General features: G+C 36.2%; 1 protein-coding gene across 1 annotated transcript in view; it reads right to left on the bottom strand.

Annotated features, from left to right (window-relative positions):
- The window catches only part of MMS22L (MMS22 like, DNA repair protein), an 87,343-nt gene that overhangs the window by 20,819 nt on the left and 42,681 nt on the right, over positions 1-23,843 (bottom strand). The window contains exons 15-16 of the mRNA XM_087719151.1: positions 2,385-2,572; positions 650-800 (exon numbers count right to left, since the gene is read on the bottom strand). Of these exons, the coding sequence (XP_087575277.1) occupies positions 650-800; positions 2,385-2,572 (339 nt within the window). The remainder of the gene's footprint in view (positions 1-649; positions 801-2,384; positions 2,573-23,843) is intronic.

Raw genomic sequence — 23,843 nt, 5'->3', positions numbered from 1 at the left:
ATGCCCCATATGCAGAATACCATGACCTCTCCCCAAACTGGGCAGAACAAACCCTTAACCTAGTTTGCACAATGCAAACTGTAGCAAAATCTACGCTTATCTCACTTATTCCCAGTTTTCCAATTGTGCTTCAGTGTACAGCCAGCAGGATAGTGCAAAAGCTTATATAGGCCAGGGAGTTAGGAAAATCAATGAAAACACAATACAATGTAAATGTTTTCAGGAAAATTGATATAATGTATTGGAGTTGGTTCTCCTGAACTATTGAGAGAGAAGAAAAATGATAATCTCTGCTTGGAAATGCAATTTAGCGTCTTTACTGTCCACCACACATCCATTCCCTTTCTTCTTCATTATTCTATCCTCTTTTTTTTTCCTGATGTTCCCCTTTCCCCACCATACATCTGCTTCCTAGCAGACTAAAAAGAATTAAGTCAGACTTGACAAAAGCATGACAAAATGGCTTTTGAAATTGGATTATTTAGTGTATTGGATAAAGGATAATATTGGCAGTTATTTATATAACTGAAAAAATCTTTTACTGCAATAAAAAACCTGTTTATTGCAGTAAAATTTGTTACTGCAATAGACAAAGTAAACCAAAGTTATGACACCTGTTTTTATTTAACCAGGATGTTATATGGCTTACCTGTTTTGTATCAGATGAGTTAGATACCTTGATACCAGCCGAGGACAAACCATATCATCCCATCCAAACAACTGCATCATAGATATAATTGGCTGAGGCTGGAGATCTGAGGTACATGTGCTGGGTAAATCCAAAGCTAACAAAGTCAAACCTGTTTTTTTAAAAAAACAAAGTGGCTATGTGTTAGAAGAGTAGAGAAGTAGAACAAACTTCCATGCTTTTTATATAATTGATTTTTAAAAAATACTAAGATTCTTTCCCATTCCCCAGTGAATATAAATAATTTGAAATCTTGAGCAGAGCTTCAAGACATATGCTTCAGCTTTTCCTGCTTGCTGTTTGCATCTTAAAACCTGTTTCCACCAGCTGCTTTCTATTTCCAGGAAATTCTATTGTTACAAATGAAAGAAACTGGAAATAGCAATCATAAAGTGACACGGATTATGCTATATGTTGTCAAGCCAGCTTCATCAGTCGGACTTACTCTCTAGCATAGATCAACCCACTCTATTTATAATCCAAGTTTATTTTTATCTTTATGGACATTTGGGGAAAGAGGAAAATGATATTGGCACTAATTCCTCAATCAAAATGAGTTAAAACTTAACTGTGCTATGTCATTTATTCATTCATTGAATATGCACTAAGAAACTCATACTTTCACTGTTCTTTAGCATTTTAACACAAACATTGCTATATTCTCAATGTTACTGATGATCAATTATATAGTTTCCTTTTTAAAAACTTTTAAAGCACTATGCAAGGAAAACTAGAATTGACTAAAAGAAGGTACCAGAGCCACTGCTTTAGTGTCGTATCCATATGCCATTACATGCCAAAGAAATTGCATTTTATTCCGCCGTTATTATACCTTAACTATTGCAAAGCTGCTGAAGTTCAAGGTCTTTTTTCATTAACGATTAGGATTTTTAAGAATGCATATGTTCAGTTCTTAATTCATATTGAGGAAAATACATTTAAATTCAAATCTATCTTTTACAAATAATACTGAAATGGATTCAGTGAGGTATTATAACTAAATGCAAGCCTTCTTGCACTGAGTTGAAATATACGGAGTTAGTATACGGGAATATCATGGAAGAAATAGTACTATATTAAAATACAAAGGAACTGGATTGGGTGGGCACAGCTCCAGTGAAGTCAAGGATCACCACTATTATAGTTTTGTTGGAAGATGTCATTTCATCTGCTAGAATTTTGAGCGGCATTCTTACATTACAAGACTCCAGAATATAGGATTTTTTTTTAAAGTCACACAATGTATTTGAAATCTTACCTGATATATTTACAGAACAGTGAAGATTATCATAATCCTAGAGAAACCCGAGGGAAGGGAATTTGTAGCGGCAAGAGACTCTGAACAAACTCATTTAAGCACGGAGAATACGCATGGTATTGAATATGGTGACGTATCAACCGTTAACATTGCTTAAGAGCACAAGTACACAATTTCCAATACAATGAACATCTAACCAAAAAAAAGTGCCACTTGATTTATAGAGCCGAGGGACCCTATGAATAAAGTGAAACCTCTACTAAGAGGAAAATATGAGTTTCTCTCTTCCCATCGAGGTATATGCAATGCATCAAAAGGCTGCCTACAGGAATCTTACAATGTGTAGGTAGATTCTACTATATCCAGTAACAAGTTATTTAGAAACAGGAAGAATGCATCACGGTCACAAGAAAGATGAGGTCAAGTTGGAGTACAAACCTGCAGCTGTATCTGCAATCTGAGGAGGGGGAGTCTTCACCATCCTCTGGCCCTTCAAGTAGGGAAAGAAATTTCTCCAGAGAGCTTTGGCAACAGCAAGGTGGTGCTCTTTCGCCACTGATGAAGGCTGTGCATTGGGGCCTGGATTCCCTAACCGAAGTCCCTGGTTTAACTGCTCATGTGCTGTTCTAAGAAGAAATAAAGGTGATGTGACCATAAAGTCTATTGCCCTGGGAGGAAGAGTAATTGAATTTTTTTTTTAAAAAAAGATGCACTGGTTATTGTGCAACACAGAATCTAAGGATTTAGAAATCACCTTTCGTAATTCAAAACTTGATGGAAGGACATTTATGCATACAAGCAATTTGATGGATAAATGATGGCATATTAAGCACCGTAAAGTTAATGTTAATTATTTATGTCATCCATTAATTATGCACCTCTTAATATGTCAGGCCCAAATGGGAAACAGGCAATTCTAAAATGAATGTATTTATCAAATGACAAGTAAGTAAGCTTACACTTCAATGCCAAATCTTTCATGATTTGTTAATTTTCTATGCACGATATACAGAAACTGGGTCAGGCATAGAAATCTATGAATATTTTTTTCCCCTCAAAAGCATTTATCACTGAAGCTTTTTTTTCTTTTTGCAGTCTCAGTAGAGATAAATGAAAAAACAAACAAACAAAGATTAACCCTTTTCAAGTACGTGGCAGCAACACTCACAGCAAACTAAGGACTAAAGTTACTGTTATATCTAAAGTCAGTCCTTCATAGAGACAATGTGGCATGAATTCAATAACGCATTCAATTTTCTTTGATTCTGCTAGTACAATTCCTAGTACTTAATCTAATTTGGAAGTTGTGACTTTCTAAAGGCTCAATAGAGATTTGTCTGCAGGGAATCAGTTGGAGGAGGGGCAGGAAGCATTAATAAATTTGTCTGGCAGACTAGAAAGCGAGGCATTGCTGCTCTTGGACGATCAACTAAATAACACGCTTATTAAAAACAATCCGTAGAAATGCACTATCATTCCTGCTCCTATTTATCTCATGGTCAGCTAAATTGAGATTGTAGATTAAGGTACTCGTAGCATTATTACATTTGCTTTATTAAATTCTACAAACAGCAGTGTAAAATCAAAGACAAGGTAGGAGTCAGTAGCAAACAACAAGGAAAGGCAGTTGTCTTCAAACTCCTTTTGGTAGTAGCCAGATTGAAAGCAGAAAAGGACTTGCATATTTGTGAATTTTATCTTAACTCTTCAAGAACGGTGTTTCTTTCCACTGACTTTATTTTGTATGGGACCAACGACTGTTGTGATAATTTGCTTGGAGTTATGTTCATTATCTAGCAGTGTTTAGGTCTACACAGCCCATAATAATCTGGGGAAGCACCAAGGCAAAAAGCCTGTGGAAATTCCATTTTATCTTTATTCTCCTCCCTCACTTTGGATTGTTCAATGTATATATTTCTTGCCTTATCCATCTGTGGCAACTGCATTAATCTGCCTGAAACAGAAGACTTTGTAATAAAATTATAAATTGCAGCCCGCAAGGAAGAAAAACGTGATGAAAATCACAAGGAAAAAAACACAGAAACAGATGCTCTATTGCATGTCTGCATCAGTCAAAGAAACAAGACTTATGGTTGACATTTAACATTATGGACTCCTCCTTGATAAAAAACACCATCTGAAATATATAAGGGAATAATAAATAGAGAAACACAATATAATATCTGTTTTCTGGGTTATTTTCCCCTCACTTTGGGGCCTATATACAGTAGTTGTGTATTTGAAATTGAAAAATCAACCCTAAATCTAAAGATTGATTAAAAAAAAACAACTACTTTTAACTAAATTTAGATGGGGGGGGGGAGATCTATTTAGCTCCTCGCAAATAAGAAAAGTCAAAATGTATCTATTGACTGAATTTTATACTTTTTAGAATTGTGTAACATGGATTTATAGATAGATAGATAGATAGATAGATAGATAGATAGATAGATAGATAGATAGATAGATAGATAGATAGATAGATAGTATTTTTTGTTAAAAAATATGGTGTATTATTTCCCTATGGGAAAATTTGCAAGAATTAACCACTATGTAGCTGCATATGTATAAATATTTGCATAAGCATTTTTTTTTGCATAACAGCATCGTACAAAACGCTTTTTTGAATTATTGGCCCATCTTCAGGAGTAATTTTTCAAGGAGTATCAGAAGCTGCATAAACTTCAGGGACAGAATCAAGCTGTACTGCAAAATCAGACCTAGGTATTAGTGGAATGGGCCCAAGGCTATTAGTTTGAATGGGAAGTCAAAAGAAGACATGGGCAAATCACCTCTGTACTATTATAAATACTATGGTAGTATCTGTAGTATTATCAGGAATCAAATTCAACGCAAAAGAAATTTTACTTCTTAGTGAGAAGCTCAAGGGATGTGCCCCTTAAAACACACAAACATATATACATGTTAGTGCACGCATCAAACATATATGTAACTTTTGGATTTTATTCAGACAAATGGTTACTTTTGTTGTCATCTGCCTGTTTTTCACAATGAAAAGGATGAAACTTATAATTGCTACTCACATATATATGTATTATGCTCTTCAGCTAACCAACAGAGATCAGAAAATTAAAGAATCATTATTGTGACATATCTTTGCCAACGAACTGATGTAGCCTCTTGCAAATTCTTGGCATAAGAAAATTTAAAATACCATGTAAAAAAAATCTTATCAGCTTGTCACAACACATTCACCATGCAGTTAAGAAGATACATATTCAGTAGAGATGTATGAAAGAGACATTACAGGTTTAAGCAGTATATTAATTTAGTCTGGAAATACACTTTAAAATGGCATAATATTTGTAGAATCTAAAAGGTTAAATTTAGATTTTAAAAAGTATATAAACATGAATGTATTTCCACATCATCATTACTCTAAAACTATCACTTAAAACACCTTTGGATTTAACACTCCAACATTTTCCAACAATCCAAATTATCTGCAGAAAATAAACTCAATTGTAAGAAATGTAACTGCATCTGCAGAATTTTGTGTCTTTTAAATCACATAAACAGGAGAGCTTTTGCCATCAATATGATTGGGACTTACTAGTTTTCTTTTTGCTGCAATCTAGATATTTTAAGCTGATACATCTTCTTTTATAAAATAAACAGATTTTACACATTTGAACAAAAGAAATTCAGAGGTGAATAGTGAAGTCACACTAACTAGCACTAATGATATTATCTGATCAGGTAATGAAACATTTGCATGCAAACAACCAAACTGAGAGAGTGCCAAGAACTCCACAGATTTTATACATGGAGGCTCCCGTGCGTTACAATATAGCTGAAGGCTTAATCTGTGGGGAAACCGTGGCAATATTTTCAAAAATAAATAAATTCTTTGGAAATCATAAAACTGAATTCATAAAAACAATTATCTTAAGTTCAAAACAGAATTGGATCCTCAATTTATGAACATATGTAGAATGAAGAATAAATGTTCTGGATAACAAAACAAAAAACAAAAAACTACACAGGGTATGTTCATATACAAATGCCAAAGTGTTAGTTTTAATATATAAGAACTAATTTGTGTGATCTTTATGCAAATTATTCATCAAATCATAGATATTGTAGAGTCAGCAGCGATTTACAACTGGAAACACATTTTAAACACAGCAAAGTCTCATGTATTGATGACTTTGTGATGGCTATGGAAAATGTTGACTATTTTAAAATTGGGATTATTTTTAAGTTCAATTAGATCCAGTTTTGAATGATGGAGTAGCTGTAACTATGATCATACAAATGAAAAGTCTATTTGCCTGGAGATGGAAGTGTGTGGGAAGCAAAGGAAATGTATTGTTTCTGGATTGGCTTCCATATGCTCTGTATGCTTGAGTATATATTCTGCATTTTTGCGATGAAGACAAGGCTTTTGATATGTGTGGACTCCTATCCCTAATATCTTCTGTTTTTTTTTTCTTTCTTTACTCACCTATCATTATGCATATCTTCTTACATTCATAGTTTTTCTTACTCTTTTGCCTCAACTTGTCATGTAGAAAACCAAAAATCTAATGTAATTTCATTTCCTAACCAAACCATGTTTTAGGAGATATCTACCATTGACCACACAAACTTTTCTCAAACATCAGCAACTAGAGGAGCTAATTTTCTCTCCCTCCCTCCTATTTATCTTCTATCTGAAAATATCTATATAGGTTTACTAAGCCTATATGAGGTTCCCTTAAAACATCTTGCCTCCTCAAACTAACAGAGTATGAGATCAAAGCCGCCATCAACTACTGCTAACTAGTTACATTAACTGGGGAATATTTTACAAGTTCTATCATGAGCATTAACAAATTTCAACACCAACTAAGCAATAAATTCATTTAGGGACCTATCTTTGGGGTGGCGGGGGTGGGTGTAGGAAGCTACAGTATATGTACATAAAATGTCTCACAGAAACAAAAACATGTTGATTTGCCCCATTTGTATGACAGAAGGAAGCCAGCAATCTCTGCCAATATATGTTTATTACCAAATGCTTCTTTAGAGGACTGTTCAATAACATAGAAGACATTGAAGAAATGCTACATTTTTATTCTGAACAAAGTTTATTCATTATGTTTTAAGTATAATCCTGCTTTGTGTCTAGGATGATCATTAAAGGATTCCATATTATTCTGCTTTTTCATTTGTAAAACCAGTACATGAAATTTTTATACATAAGAGTACAAAAGATAATCTGTTTGCCCAATGTTTAATCTGAAATATTTATTCTGTTACATTAAAAATTACATTTGGTGATAATTTGGGAGATAAATCTAAAATATATATATTGAAGATTTGACACTGGGCTAGGTGTGCATCTATGATATCAAGTTATGAACCTTTATTCTAATGTATATAATTTCTACTTATAACTAACAGAAAAACATTGCATATTTTGGTTAATTTACTAATGCTCTTCTTCGGACAGCGCTGGCTCTTCGGCTTTGAAACAGAGATGAGCACTGCCCTCTAGAGTCAGGGATGACTAGCACATACGTGTGAGGGGAACCTTTTTACATTACTCTTAAAAAAAAAATCACAGAAGGAACTTACAGTGATTTCATGTCAGATAGAAAATATGAGAGCCACAAATACTATACAAAGTAGCATTATATTGTCATTTAATTTTCAAGTTTAAGCAGCATTAAAAACCCAGATATATAAATAATTATGACACATACATGGAGTGGGAGGGAAATTAGCTGAGACAGCTAATGATAGCCTAGGTTTTTAAATTGAGTCAAATTAGTACTTAGTCCTACTAATACAAACGCTGCAGAGCACTGAAAATGGTAGTTGCTGTTGGATAAGAAACCATTTCATTATTCTGTGCTTTCAGGTGGTTTATTTTTTTAAAAAAATTCTTCCTGAAATTTGGGGTAACAGCAATTGCAAAGAAAAGCTACCATCTTTTTCTTAGAGTTAATGGATGCTTTTGTCAGATTTTTTAGGTGAGATTAACCTCTTGCTTGTGATAGGGTTGTTTATTGGTTTTATTTTTACCGACTTTGAATGAATCTGAAAGAAAGGATGGGGAAATCAATACGAAGCAAGACAATGGACTCTCAAGCCTCTGGCTATACTTGCTTTTGGTTTGGACTCACACACAATTTTTGCAACATGCTGAGAATGAGGAGGATTAGCCTGCTTGTGTTGAGTAAACTGATGATACCCAATAAACAGTTTCTGTTGTAAACCCCTTAGGATGTGCAAAGCCACACTAGTTGGCATTAGACCAGATAAGCTGTCGAACTAGCTGTAATCTCATTTAGATCCGAGCTGATCCTCCTGTCCTTTCACTCCACAGGATCAAGGAAAACCACCAAGCAAGCAGATGTATTAACAGCAGCACTGCTGGCTGGATGTGACAAATGTATCATAAATTCCCCTCTCTCTTTGTGAAAGTTTGCATATAGCCTGCATTGAGCTGGAGAAATCAATGGAATCTATTAGTACTCTTATTATTGCAGGCTATTTTCTATTTGAGAGGGCAACCTATTAACGGGTAGTTCTAGAAACTTGATCTTGCATGGTGACCATTTTCTCTTTTGGTTAGCGCTTTTTAATTCTTGGTTCAAGATGAATCATTAATTTTCAGATAGGTCTCGTTTACTGACTACTCATTCAAAAACTCTTTGAAGGTGCAACAGTGCTGAACAAGCAATAACACCCGTCCTCAAAGTTTGCAACTGATCTTCAAAGTTCTGCCCACTCTACCCTCCCTTCACAAAATTGCAATTTAGGCACTTGGCTAGTGTTCCAGGTTCACATGATTACAATTGCTACCAGCTGTCTACAAAGTCAATGGAAAGCTATCATGTCACTCTGGTAAATTCTCCCCCGGTTTTCCTCTGCAGCACACTGCACCCCTCCTTCCCATAGCCTCCCTTTGCATGTATAGTGCCCTCTCTCCCTCGACCCCGCACTTGCACATACACGTGTCCTCCTTCTCTTGGCTGCTACACTATAGAACCTTCCCCCCCCTCCCCCACAATCCATGTACAAGCTACGCTGGGCCACTCAGGGCCTCCTCCACTCCTCTGTAGTATCCCCTCTCTCTTTACCTGGGACTCCTGCTGCTTCCTGCTTAATGACCTACATGTCTTGGGGTTACAATGGCAATTAGGACTGCTTGAATTGCTGTTGTTAAGCAATGCATATTTGACACTGTACTTTACAACTACAATGCTTAGTAATGGCAATACTGTTCCCAATCGCCATTGTAACCCAAGGACTATTGGTACATGCTGCAGTATTTTTGAGATCTCCCTCTCTCCCCCCTCCCTCTGTTTGCATGAGTGGAGGGCATGCACCTGCACCTACCAGTCTCTCTTTCACACACAGGCCAGGCCGCCAAGCTGGAAAACTTGGGATTTGCAACTCTAGACTACAGCAGGTGGCTGCATCTAGTTGGCTTTGACATATTTTTAATAAACCAAGAGGTATCAGATCTGGTTATAAATTTGGTAGATTACCAGAAAATCTGAAAGTTGTAATCTAGACTTGAAAGTTGGAAAAAAATAATAATGACAAATCACCTATGTACGGTTGCCAATAAAATCATAATAGCTGGTTCATATCACATTAGTTAACTCTATTTTTTTTAAAACTGGGACTAAACTTTGTCCACATTTCCCATGTGGCTGAATGGTTATCAATATTCCCACAATTGTAGCTACTCTCATCTTTTCTGTCCTCTAACACATGTGCATATGAGTGGATGGTTGGTGCCACCATAACATGTGCTTTCATACTTAGTAAGAGATCTGCAGATCATAAACTGACAATCCCAGATAAGCACATCATTATTTCAATATCAATAAAGCAGTTTTCTTCTTCTTAACATTTCCTCCCACAAATGCAGGCAATAAATTGTACAAATCAAAGTGAAGAATCTTGCGGGTGGAATTATAATCATAGTTATGTTGAAAAATCCAAGTATGTGGCACGATACTCAAAAGAGTAAGAGGCAAATGCTACTTCATGTCTGTATCAATTTCCATGTGCTGTCACAAAGCAGCCATGCAGGTCAGACACATATTAAAGAGCAGAGAGGTCAGGTCAGATGTGTATTACAGATGCTGCAAATTGCCACTGACCCACTGTAGACAGCTATAGCAAACATGCCCTTCTCATTAATCTTAATCAACCCCTCTGGTATATTTGGGCTGAATGCAGCCAGAAGAATTCAGATTGTTCTTCAATCTGATTTAGCAGTGAGCGGATCAGGGTTCTTGTTTGAATAGGTCCACCATAGAATTCAACTGAGGTGCTTCCATGGGCAACTCTAAAAACTTCACTTCAACACGGCTCAAAATAATCATCCCTGCTAACCTAATGTCTACATTTAAACTCCTTTACAGAATGATCTGAAGTCACAAAATTCAGCACTGTATTTTTCTCTCTCTGTTTGAAGAGACACAGTACCATCCAATTCAATTTAGCTATGTGACAGAAATTACTTTATAGCTTCTGCACTATCACTTTAAAGCTGTCTGATATGTTAATGTTTCACCTCTTGCCCACTTCTCCTTCGGAAGTAAAGGAGTCCCATTTAACATAATCACTTAATAACTGCAAAGCGATGGGTATCAGAACCCTAATTCTCCTAATATTTGCCAAACCCAGCTCTTTTGTAATAACAATAACACCATGATAGCAAACTGTAAATCTGTGTAATTATAGTTTAATTGTATTGTGAGGCATGCATTAATCACAAAGTTTAAGTGCCAAGGATAGAATTATAATAATTCTGTAAAACAAATTTAAGCTAGCTAAGTAGGTCAAAACCACTAGCATGCAACAGGAGACCTTTGGGAATTTATCAGTTAATGGCTATTTATGTGCAAATGAGTGCCCTACAACCCTCCAAAATCCTGTGTAGCCGAAGGGTATTTCTGTTAACCAGGAGCATGCTTAACTGCTGAGGCATAAATTAAACCATTTATTGGAATTATTTTAATTCCTTTCCACCCTCATTCTCACTGCACAATTTACAGTGTTCATTTACATGGAGATGGAGTTACTAAGGACTTTCCAGAACAGTTCTTGTTTAGGGAGAAAATTTTTTTTTTTATTAAAGTAGTACCAATCACTCAATCTTCTGACCTTCTAAAAGGTGGCTGGAGTCATTAAAAATTCCAGAGATTCAGTATGGCACAACAATACAACAGGAAAAGGGCACTCTTTTGTAATGAACTCTTAATTAAATGAAATGCAGCCTTCCACCCCTTTGGAATTGAAAAGATAACAATGAGCATTCTCTCAATTGCATTTCTAAATTGCCATGTTCCTAAAACAGAGATATGGGAAAGATGCTTATATAAACAGATAAAAAGGAAAAATTAAAAGCAAAAATAACATTGAAGAAGATTTTATTTCTTTTAAGGCAAAATAAAGAAAGTTTTGCTAATTAAGTAACCTTGTGAGCAATACTGGAAAACGAGCTGGCCCTTTGCTTAACTATCATCCACTTCCGAGAATGAAACTCTTCTTCTCTATAGGGGAAATATGGAAGGAGTTATTGAATCAAATGCTTAGCAACTGACTCATATCTATGATGGTTTCAGTGTCCAGGCAACATCTTCTGACAAGTAAGGCAATGGGGAGGCCAGATTCACGTAACAACTGTGTTACTAACTTAACAACTGCAATGATTCAATAACAACTGTGACAAGAAAAATCATAAAATGGGGCAAAATTAATGTTTCACTTAGCAACAGAAATTCTAAGCTCAATTGTGGTCATAAGTCAAGAACTATCTGTACAAAATTATTCCCTGTGAAGATGAAGAGAAGAAGAAAAACAGAGAAGAACAAAGCAGGATCATACTTACCTAAAAGGAAGATGATAAGAAATTAATCATGAACCGTCCCCGCTAAGGAAGATTTGGGAGAAACATTTAATACACATGTTGGCATGCACACATAAGATGCACAACAACCATTTTCCTTAAATTAGGATTGCCAGTTGAACTCAAATCTAGAAGTCCAACCTACTAGCACAATAAACCCATGCAGGAAGTTACACTTCAAAAAAAGGATTAGGGAAATCATGAATTGATAACTTGTTCATAACTTGTTGCTTGCATGCCGTTGATCCCATTTTTACCCAACCTAATATCCTCCAGAGAGGATGAACCTCAATTCCAATCCTGGTTGGGAATGATAGAATTGAACCTCAGTCCAGCTGTAATGCACAAAGGAGGTTGTTATTTGCTACGATATTTATAAAGAATTCAGGAAATAAACCAGTATTTATAGAAAAACAAACCTTATATCTATGTCTATTTTTAAAGGGAGACAATCAGCATGAGAAACATTAAAAAAAAAAAAAAAGAAATCCAAAGGAGGTTTCAGGAAAAGGCTCTAAAATGCAGAAGATTAGTGCCAAAGAAATCATGAGAGAATGAGGAAGAAGAAGAAAAATCATTTTTCTGATTGCTTAGTTCCGGTTTTGGAGGATCTCAAAATATTTATTCTGAGGAATTTGATGCAAATGAATTCACTGATATTGTAGTTTCAGAACTGTGAAATGCGCCGAGGTGGCGCAGTGGTTAGGGTGCAGTACTGCAGGCCACTTTAGCTGACTTATCTGCAGTTCAGCGGTTCTAATCTCACCGGCTCAAGGTTGACTCAGCCTTCCATCCTTCCGAGGTGGGTAAAGTGAGGACCCAGATTGTGGGGGCGATATGCTGACTCTGTAAACTGCTTAGAGAGGGCTGAAAGCCCTATGAAGCGGTATATAAGTCTAACTGCTATTGCCATTGCTATACTTGAGGGGATGAAGTAAGATCCCCTCCCCAAAGAAAAAAAACCCCAAACTTTTAAATAAATATATGACAGAGTTATCTTAACCCATCATATATTCCACAAAAAAATACTATTTCATCCTACACACTGACTGCAGGTAGGTTCTCGATTTACAACAGTTCATTTAGTGACTGTTCAAAGTTACGGCAGTGAAAAAAGTGACTAATGACCATTTTTCACACTTATGACCTCTTGGTCACGTGATTCACACTCAGATGCTTGGCAAATGGTTCACATTTATGACAGTTGCAATGTCCCAGGGTCATGCGAGCAAGAAAAGTCGTAGAATGGTGCAAAACCCACTTAACAAATTTCTCACTTAGCAACATAAATTCTGGACTCAATTGTGGTTGTAAGTCGAGGACTACCTGCGGTTATTTCATGTATTTCCCAATCCAGTTCTTTTCAATCAAAGAAAAAAAAATCATTTTTCCCTTTCCCGTCCCTAATTTTGGAATACTGAAACCGTGAATAATACCGCCAATCACGACCAATGTGCCTAGGCCACTCCCATCGGCACCATTAAAGCAAATGGTAGGACGTAGCATCAATCCTGTCAGCAGCTGCAGCCAGGATAGTTAGAGATTGCTTCTATCACTATACAAGCCAGATGACTGTTCTCTAATCCGACCAAAGCTAATAAGTACCATCAACCTGTCACTTCCTACATTTCAAATTCTAAACACTGCAGCATCAAAGAATCCCCCCCCCCCACCTTTTACATTTCAATTTCTTTTGCTGGCAGCAGTGAGTAGCCTCCCGTTCTCCTCAGTCCTCCCATGATGTGTTCGAATGTAGCATATTCGCACACCGGGGTTACTCCCAGTCTGAATAGCAGGCATCCCCTACTCACTGAGCTCATCTGCGGCCCATGTGCTAGGCAATTTCGATCTAATCAGCCCTTATTTAGCTCAAGAGTAATGAGTAGCATAGTGACACAGACTTAAGCCTGACCCTCAGGACACTGCTCATCAAGCAGGAAAACTGTGACAAAATCATTCATCTTCCACCCGCTGGCAAGAAATAATACTCACACTCACTGTATTACTTTTCAAGGTGAGGGGGAAGGGGAGTCCTGAATTTTCATGATGCGAGACATTAATTTGCAGAAAGCTGAATTCTCCTAAACCCCCCTGTTGCTATGAGCTCACCAGGGGGAAAGAGGCCTTAGGAGACCGAAACGGAATAAAGAAAATTGCTTTGGCTTTCTTTCATTTTAAATAAGCCTTAAATCTGACAAGTTATCCTAAAGACAAGATACACAGAACATTCCATATACAGAAGATAGTCACAAATGTGCACATGTAAATATATCTGTCTACTTTGCGTGTGTGTGTATGTGTATTTCTGGTGTGTACTATATATATATATTCCTTCTAGTTAATAAGTCGAATTGGTTAATTCAAATTTAGAATTCAACACCAACTGCTTTTATTTTTTTTAATTGCCTTGGTTCAATGAGAAAGGGGGGGGACTTGCACATTTCAATAAAGAGCCATTTCCCCCCCTCAGCAGCTGCAAAGAAAGAAGTATGAAGAAGGAAGTTCATTCAAGGGAAAAAACACTGTAGCTTTGAAAGTGGAGTGCTTCAACCAGAAAATAGATGTACATTGATGTTCTTCAGGGATCACATATTTTTCTAAACAACTATGAGCCATGAGCAGCAGGTGCTCAGTATACTTTCAAATGGAAAGTACTTATTTTTCTTAAAGCATATTTTGGTGAATTTACTCTTTCACAACAGTAAATCATGTACAGCTGACAGGTAGGGTGCTGAACAAGTATAAGAGCTGATAAAATGGTTACAACAGTGCAGAAAAGGAATATAAGAAAGTTCTGAAACCATAGAAGTCTGAGGAAAGTGATATAATTTCAGAGTTACCATATTGGCTAACAGTATTTCTTAATCTTCCAGCAAGCTATTTCAGTGCAACACATCTTTAAGAGGATAGAGGGCCAGGAGAGGAGATTTAGTAACTCAATATTCCAATATAGATTTATACAAAGAAGATAAAACTAAATCCTGAAAAATAGCTAATGCGCCCCACCCCCAAAAAAGAAGAAGATTGGAACCTTCCAAAAATGTCAGAAGGCAAAAATTATTCAAAATTCTAGAATGCTGGAAAGAAAACAAAGTGTGCTCAATTTTTTTTGAGAGTACACTCCAAGGGCAATATATGTGTCCATATTGGGGCTGTGCAAGACATTAAAAATAAAAGCTTTCCAAAAGTTTTGCATTATTACCGCTAGACATGCATAATGAAAACCAATAGATTTTGCACCTAACTCTTGAAAAAAAACTATTACTGTATTTTTCGGACTAAAAGACGGAGCAGAGTATAAGATGCACCTAGATTTTGAAGAGGAAAACAATAAAATGTTGGCCTCCCTAGCCCCCAGAAGCACTCTGCAGACCTCCCAAATCCTCTGCGCATTCCATTTTTGGCCACCCCAGTTCCCAGGAGCACTCTGCAGGCCTCCCAAACCCTACACGTGTCCCGTTTGTACAAAAGATGGCCCATTTTTGGCAAAAATGGGACTTGTGGGGTGGTGGTGGTTCGGAAGGCCAAAAACAGGGCTGAATTCGGTCTATAAGATGCACAGACATTTCCACCCACTTTTGGGGGAATGAAAAAGTGTGTCTTATAGTCCAAAAAATATGGTACCTAAATTAGAGCCAGTTAAATAAGTTTGGGAAAAGGACCACTGTAAAAAGCTTAAGATTGTTGCAATAGTTAAAATCTGATCTCAGAATTTATATGTCAATTTCAGGAGTATTCCAATGGAATTATTATACTAGAAAAATGTATTTAATAAACTAATACTGAACTCCTAAAATATATCCATCTTATATAGAGGTGGAGAACTTCCTGTTGGGTTCAGAGAAAATCCTATAGGGCATTTTTGATAAAAAATATAAGGACATTCTTTATCCTTAGTGCCCCAATGACTATGTATTGCTATAATATATAGAAAACATTCACATCTGTCTGAAAAACAGGTGTACTGCACTATTGATGAAATCTCTTTCTTATTGTTGCTTTAGCTATGACCTAACTCTAAAAAATGTGAGGTTAGATTGTGGAGTGGACTGGGAGATGATGACCATTTTTAGAAAATTTTCACTAGAGCCTAAATAAAGAAAAAAAAAAACCTCCAAATTTTGTCAGGTGTGAAGTTATCATTCATAAAACCTCAGAGAACCAGCAGCCAATGATTCATCTTATTTACAGTTTTAAGATATATAACTTCCTTTCTACCCACATGACTCAAGTATCTGAAATTAATTCTATTTCCAAAACATGTCAGTATGAACATTATATAGAATTTGTAGTTTTCTGTCCTGTATTCCGTATGCTAAAAACTTTAATGGCCACGATACCTATTTGTCGTCTTTTTTACAAATGAAATCCATGATCAAGCAGGTGTCTCAAAGGTGCTTTTTCAAAAGGCACCTCGACGTTTTTTTCCTTGAGGAAGAAGAAGAAAATGTTTTGCTCCTCATTCAAGAAGCTTCATCAGTTGTAAATGATAGAGGGATGAAAGGAAAGTTATTGATCAAGCAGATAATTTTCATTTTTTTCTACCATTCTTATTGGATACTCAAAATTTGTGCTGAGAGCATGGACAATTTTAAGAAAATGGGAGAAGACTTTTATGCTACTTTCTCTTCCTCCAAAGAGATTTCATCAACAGAGGTTTTTTTATATCACCCAGATTCTCCTACATTAATTCTAGAACAAATATGCACATCTGAGCAACCAAAAAAACTTGTGAATAAGATGGATTTAGCCACTTGTAAAACACATTTAGGAACCAAGAATTTGGTGACTCAAGAAGAGAACAACAGAAGCAAATGCTGTCTGTGCAAAGTAGACCACCTAGTTAGCTCCTGCAAGAAAATCACATAAATGGACTAAAATTAACTGTATGAGAAAATAGATGTTTTGGATGCAATCCAAAAAGAACTGGAGCACAAAAATCACCACCAGCCAATTGCAAAAAGCAGATTTACATGGTACAGCTTATATCCTATGTTGACACTTTAATACCATCAAACAATATCTGCCTATTTCATAAGGAGAAATTTCTCAACAATTAGAAGGATTAATAAGTGGAACAATTTGTCTCCAGAAGTTGTGGGTGTTCTAACATTGGAAGTTTGAGAGAAGAGATTGGACAATTATTTGTCTGAAATGGTATATAGGGTTTCCTGCCTGAGCAGAGGGCTGGACTAGAAGAACTCCAAGGTCCCTTCAAACTCTGTTATTTTATAATCTGTATTCTTTCTCAGGTCCTTGGGAAGAACTCAGTTGGTGGATAAAAATGCCAAATCCAGGTCTAAACATTTTTGGTGACTGTGTGACAACTATAATAAATTAAACTTATATGCTGCCTGATTCTCAATGACTTGTTATATACATTAAGATTAGAAAGATCTTAAACTGTACTAATGTCATAGGACTAGGTTAAAAACAAGTCAGAGTTCTCATATTAAAATGTTGGAAATGTCATCAGACGCCGGGCACATACTACCACATGTGGTGGACTTGTACCAAAGCAAAAAAAAAAAAAAAAAATGGACTAAAATCCACATGTGGTTGGAGAAAATGATACATAAACATATAGATTTAAAACCAGAACTCTTTCTATTGGGAATAATACCAGAAACATACAACAAGGACTTGAAATATCTGATCGTGAATGTTTTAACAGCTGCTAGAATTGTATTTGCCAAAAATTGGAAAAACAAGAAAGTACCATCACAGGAGGAAACTATCCAGAAAATAATGGAAATGTGCCGAAATGAGTAAGCTTACATTTGAAATTAGAGAACAAGAGGATGAGCAATATTATAAAGTGTGGGACTTGTTTTACCAATGGTTGGATAAAAAAACCTGGGAATGAAACTGTTTACTTATGTTGTAATAATTTTTTCTTTTTTTTCTTTTTTATTTTTTCTGTTATGATATAGAGTACTACTTATATGATATATAAAGGACAATAATGTTTTTAATGTATAAGAGTGGGATGATTTGACTACTTTGGTATAATTGTATGTAATGACCATTTCACATTAGAAAGATCTTTGTATATTAAACAGATCAATGATGATGTAAGGAATAATTGATATATATATGAATTGAAATACTTAACCACTGTATGGATGAATAATTAATAATGGGAAACCATTCTTGGAATTCTGAACGATTGGAGACATTATGGTCAATTGAAAATATGAATGCTTTATTATAAACCAATGGGAATTCTTTGTTCCAATCTTCGCTTTTACTCTTTAGAGATAGGTGATACTATAATAGTTTAAAGACTCATTGTTATTTGATAGATAATTATGAATTCAAGGAAAAAAGGATTGTTACAAATGAAATGATATTAATGGTAATCTGAACGTATAATGCTCAATGACAGCGAAACATTCAGCTATATTTAATGTAAACCAGTGATGTTAATCCTAAATTTAAGAATTGATGCACAAAAACTTGTAACCAAATGACATGCTTGATGAAATGGAGGAAAGTTGTTCTTCTTTTCCTCTCTTGCTTTGTTTTGTATGTGTTGTTTTGTTTAAAAAGAATAAAAATTTATTTTTTTTTAAAAAAGAAAGAGTTCTCATATTTAATGGTTTCATGACCTGTTAATACTTTGAGGCACTGGTGGGTTCCTACCGGTTCAGCTGAACTGGTAGTGGTTTGGCAGCCTGGGTCGTTGGAACTGGCAGCAACCCCGGCCTGCCATGCAACTGGTTCTCTGGGTGGTGCCATAGGCACCACCATCTTGTTTTTGAGTTCTGTGCATGCTCAGAACAATTTTAATTGCACTATGCATGCGTACAGAACGTGCATTAAGCATGCACACGCAGCGCACACATGAGCGAACCGGCAGTAGTGCCTGCTGGAACCTACCCCTACTTTGAGGTAGTTTACACAAGAAGTACAGCAATCAATACCACTTTTATTCTAAGATTACGTTAACAGAATGTTACAAAAATGAGTGAAAATATTTCTCTCCTCATTTCCTTTTAGGGTCCAGAAAACTAGGGAAAGTTCCTTCCTTCTGAAACGCTTCCCATATGCCGTCTCTCCTTCTCTGGACTGAGATATTTTTTACATCATAATTGTGCAGTCTGTAGCTCTTTCTTCTACCTCTCAAGGTCATTCCCACACACCATTACAACTCTACAGTTTTTATTCTAGTAATTTATGCACACAAATATAAGAAGCTACCTTATTGCGACTGGAATCTACTTAACCTGGAAAATAGATTATCGGAGTTTCAGAAAGATAGGCCTTTGCAAAACTTTGATTCAAATACCTGAATCAAACTGACCTTTCAAACTCAATTGCTGCAATATAATATGAAACATTTAATCAAATCAACTAGATTTTCTAATTTGAACTAATGCTTTAGTTCAAATATACGCTAAAAAGGTGATTAGTCTTAACATTACCCCTAAATATGTACACATTGATCTGAGTTTCCTTTGCATATAGACTATGTGCCCTTTCACTATTAGACAATATTGAGAAGTAATAATCATTTCTTTCTAGGATTAATGAGCTAATTGTTAATTATGCTGCTTTGCTTTGACATATGCATGCATGACCAAGAAATGAATCAATGCTTTCTTCTCCTAATTTAAGACTTTCTCTTTTAGTTGAAATACACTTTAAGCTAAAATTAAAATTTGGTATATAACAGTAATAAGAATGACCTCAAAGATGCTATTTTTTTGAACGATAGCAATTTGGTTTGTTATAAATTGTTGTTATAGGTTTTCTTATAAATAACCAAATGACCAAGTCATGCAATGTGGATAAGTCAGGCCAATTCAATGTACCCTTCTGATCATAGCCTAGAAAGTCATCAGATCTATCTATCTGTCTGTCTGTCTGTCTGTCTGTCTAATCTATCTATCTATCTATCTATCTATCTATCTATCTATCTATCTATCTATCTATCTATCTATCTATCTATCTATCTATCTATCTATCTATCTATCTATCTATCTATCTATCTATCTATCTATCATCTACCTACCTACCTACCTACCTACCTACCAGTGTTGGGTTCCGGATCCTGTTGCAACTGGTACAGTTGCAACGTGGCCCGGCATCCTCCACATCAACGTGTGTGGCGCACGGATGCATCTTACCATCTAGCGACGCCTCCGCGACGCTTCAGCTGCTCGGTGGAGCGTCACGCAGGCACTGTACACACAATGCGCGTGCGTGGAAGCATCAAAGGGTTTAAAGACAGGTAAGGAAAGCGGGTGGGCCAGCCCTCCGGAGCACCGGAAGGGAACAGTACCCAGTGCTCCAGGCAGGCTCTGGTACACCTGTACCGGGGCATACCGCCTGCAACCCACCACCGCTACCTACCTACGTAATCTATCTAATTTATATAGCTACCCAATACAAAGTGCTCCAGCTGGCATACAATATTAAAAATCCAAAGTTCAAAATTCACAATTTAAACTCTTCTACCTCCTACTTTGGCATCGGGAAATTTTTTAGATTATATATATATAAAAAGAGAGAGAAACACTGCATTCAACCCACCCACTTCAGAGTTATAGATTAAAAACTGAGAAGCCCCCCTATTCAAATTTTCAGAGTTATGAAGCTTACTGACTGGCCATGGTCCATTTAGTATATCAGCCTATTTCATGAGTTTGTTGTGAGAATAAGTTAGAAGCAGTGAGTTCTTTTACACAAATGCTATGGAAAAACAGTCTAAGACCTATTTATTTTCTCCATTCTGTATTTCTTTTAAATATAAAGGTTAAGTGTGTAGAAAAAGGAGCTTTGAAATCCTTGCTTTGGAGAAAAAAAGGAATACTTATAAGACCTTTCACCTCATACTTTTATCTAAAGAAAATGTTTTCATAGTACATTATAAACCCTAAAAAATAAAAAGGATCTATAGTACAAAAGTTGACAGTCCTTTAACTACAATGTGGATGACAATAATTAAACCACAATTTTGGCTACCTATCACTTCGTAAAATGAAAAATAAAAGGAAGGAAACCTTGCGATTTCTACGATCATTTCAAGTAGAATGTGATTACCAAAAGTCTATATGATATGTTAAAGGGGATTGGTGCAACTATTTGACATTCTAAGCTTTAAATACCAAGGCATTTAGTTAACACAGCGAAGTCAGTATTTTCATAATGCTACTTAATCAGCAATAAAGGAATGCTCCTGTGAGCCATCATCTTGGGTTAGCAGAAAAGTGGCATATGAAGTTATTATTAACTAACTGCCTATAGGGAGCTGCTTCTGTCTTTAATCAATGATCTCACTTCCTATCTACTTGCAAATTCTGACAGCCATAGAACATTACACTCAATGCGGTTGCCAGAGATATTGCATTTATGCAAGGAGTTGATATCTTATTCCCATCTGGATCTTGAAGTAGAAAGGATTGTTACAGTGAGACATTTTTCCCTTTGCCAAATCAAGAAAAACAAACCAAGAATGCAAATGATTAATCTGGTCAAAGATATTGCTCTGTAATCCAATTTTCCCCATGTGCAGGTGCATACACGCACGCATACACAAAGTAAAGTGCAATTCTTCTATCGAAAGAAAGAAAGAAAGAAAGAAAGAAAGAAAGAAAGAAAGAAAGAAAGAAAGAAAGAAAGAAGATATGCCATTCAACTCTAGAGCCAGGAGAGAATGATCATGACAAGGGACTGATGTCAACACTCTGGCCAGATCACTTTGGATAGTGAGATGAGTGTCATACAAATTTAACTAATAAAAATAAATTCAACCCGAGATTACACTGCTGCTAATCAGCACAAAACACAGATTTAGCACGTAGCCTCTGCTGTGAATTGGCCTCAATAAGCTGGATCAGGTCCATCATAGCTATGGCAGCCCTGGACCTTTGAGGTGCTTCTGACTGAGCTCAGAAACAGCAGGTTAAAATCTCCCAAAACCATCAGTCTCTAGGGAACTCTACTGTCAACTTGGTTGCAGAGTGAAGGAGCTCAGGCAGAAGCAGTAGTTCTATCCAAATGACATTTACTATGGTTAACCAAACTTTTGTTAACATCTGCATTATCTTTAAAGCAATTGCTTCTCACTCTTTTTCCTTAAATTGAGAGCTTTCTTTATTTAATTTTAAAGACTATTCTGTGTTCATATAGACCAGGGGTGTCAAACTCAAGGCCGCAGGCTGGATCCGACCTAAAGGGTGCTAAAATCTGGCCAGTGGGGCCAGCTTAGAAATATCAAAGAACCAGCCTGCAGTGCCTCTGACAGCCAAAACAGCCCATGTGCACTCCCCTCTCCCCATTTTCAGGCTTCCCAACCTTCTGCAGCACTTTGCTAGCCAAAAATGGCCCATGTGGAAGTATTGGGTTTTGTCTGGTAAAGTGCTGCAGGAAGTGGCCGTCCCATCTCTCCCCCCCCCCCTCACGCCGACCCACAGAGAACTACAATGCTGATAAGGGCCTCGAAGAAATCCAGTTTGACGCACCTGATATAGACTCTTCAAGACCAAAGGACCTTCAAGGTAATATGCATGGCGCACTTCAGAACAAACGAAGAATGAATGGGTCTAGCTTCTGGATGGCTGTTTTTGTTTTTAAAATACCAACTTAAACCAATTTATAAAGACTCTCCTAATAAATCACCTGCATTTTGTCAAATACTTTATCTTTGTTTAAACACAGCCTGGGAGAGAGAAAAAAATCAGCTGTCCTTGGAATTGTAAGCTACTGACAGGTGAAGTCAAACTATTCAGACAGTAACAAAGTACTTAAGGTAAACATGTAGCTGAGTTTCTTCTCAATGCTCAGAAAGCGTATTTTCTGCAGTCCTTCCCCTACAGTGACCAATCAATAACTGCCTCATTATGGTGCATGGCAAGATGATGGGTGAAGATGACTTCTATCTTTCCTAAAAAAGTTTGTGACTTTTAGCCAAAAGATTTGCCTCCAATGCAAATTATGAACAAAAATATCTTTACCACAAAAAGGAAGTTTGGAGGTTGCTAATGATGACACAAATCAAGGAAAAAAATATTTGGGCTTAATAACAAACCTGCCTTTAAAAAAAAACTGGCACTATTTCTTCCTTCCATTGTATGATTTTCTTAAAAAAATATCTTAACATCAACTTAATTGATGTAAAAATTGCACCTTTCTAACCTGTAGTAAGACCCTCAAAAGCATGCAAGCTCAGAAATCAAGTAGTCTGATGCTGGTAGTAGGATTTTTGCTTTTTGGAATGTCCCTCAGCAGCCTATTCTCACTGTGGTAGGACCATCCAAATCAATTCCCTATAAGGAGGTATATCAGGTCTATATCTTGTAGAAATAATATTTTTTGAGAAGGCTTCTCTTACATCAAGAGAGCAGAATAATGGAAACTACTTCTATTATCTTATTCTCCTGTAAAGAAGATCTGATTAGTTTTAATTATTATGTTACGTGGCTTGGAAGTCCCTTAGAAGATGGAGGATCAAATTTAAACACTAACAACAACTGCTGCCATTCATGGAGAACATTGGAAGTTAACTTTCCTGTTGTTTGTTAAATGTTTGCCATATACAGCAAATATGGGAAGAACCTGAATGAAAGAGATAGCTGAAAATAAATGATCAAAAACATCACTACTATAAATTTCATACTCTTCTACTCTATTTCATGGTTTGTAATGTAAGATCCATATTGAAAAAGAGTATGTTAAAACATTATATATCTTTTTTTCCTAATTGTATCACTTATTATGCACATCTTCACTTATCATTGTTACCAGAAAAAATGAACATGCATTTGTCTAACAGCTCTTAAACATCTCATCTATTTTTATACTAAAAAAACCTGAAAGCTTCCAAGTTTATTTCAGCTTCTTGCTATATATGTTGGCCTAATGGGTCTCTGCAGATGACAAAATGTGTGCGAATGCTGCTCTTTAGCTGGATACTACCTCACAATCATTTTTGTCTGCCCTCATATTTCTTGTTCATTGCATTCTCACTTTATATAACATCCTACTAGTAGTATATTATTTCAGTCACA

The sequence above is a fragment of the Thamnophis sirtalis genome, unplaced genomic scaffold (genome assembly GCF_051295495.1).
Source record: "Thamnophis sirtalis isolate CommonGarterSnake01/CBP01778 unplaced genomic scaffold, rThaSir2_p1.2 scaffold_6, whole genome shotgun sequence".
Taxonomy (NCBI): domain Eukaryota; kingdom Metazoa; phylum Chordata; class Lepidosauria; order Squamata; family Natricidae; genus Thamnophis; species Thamnophis sirtalis.
This window is presented reverse-complemented; position numbering and strand designations above follow the sequence as displayed.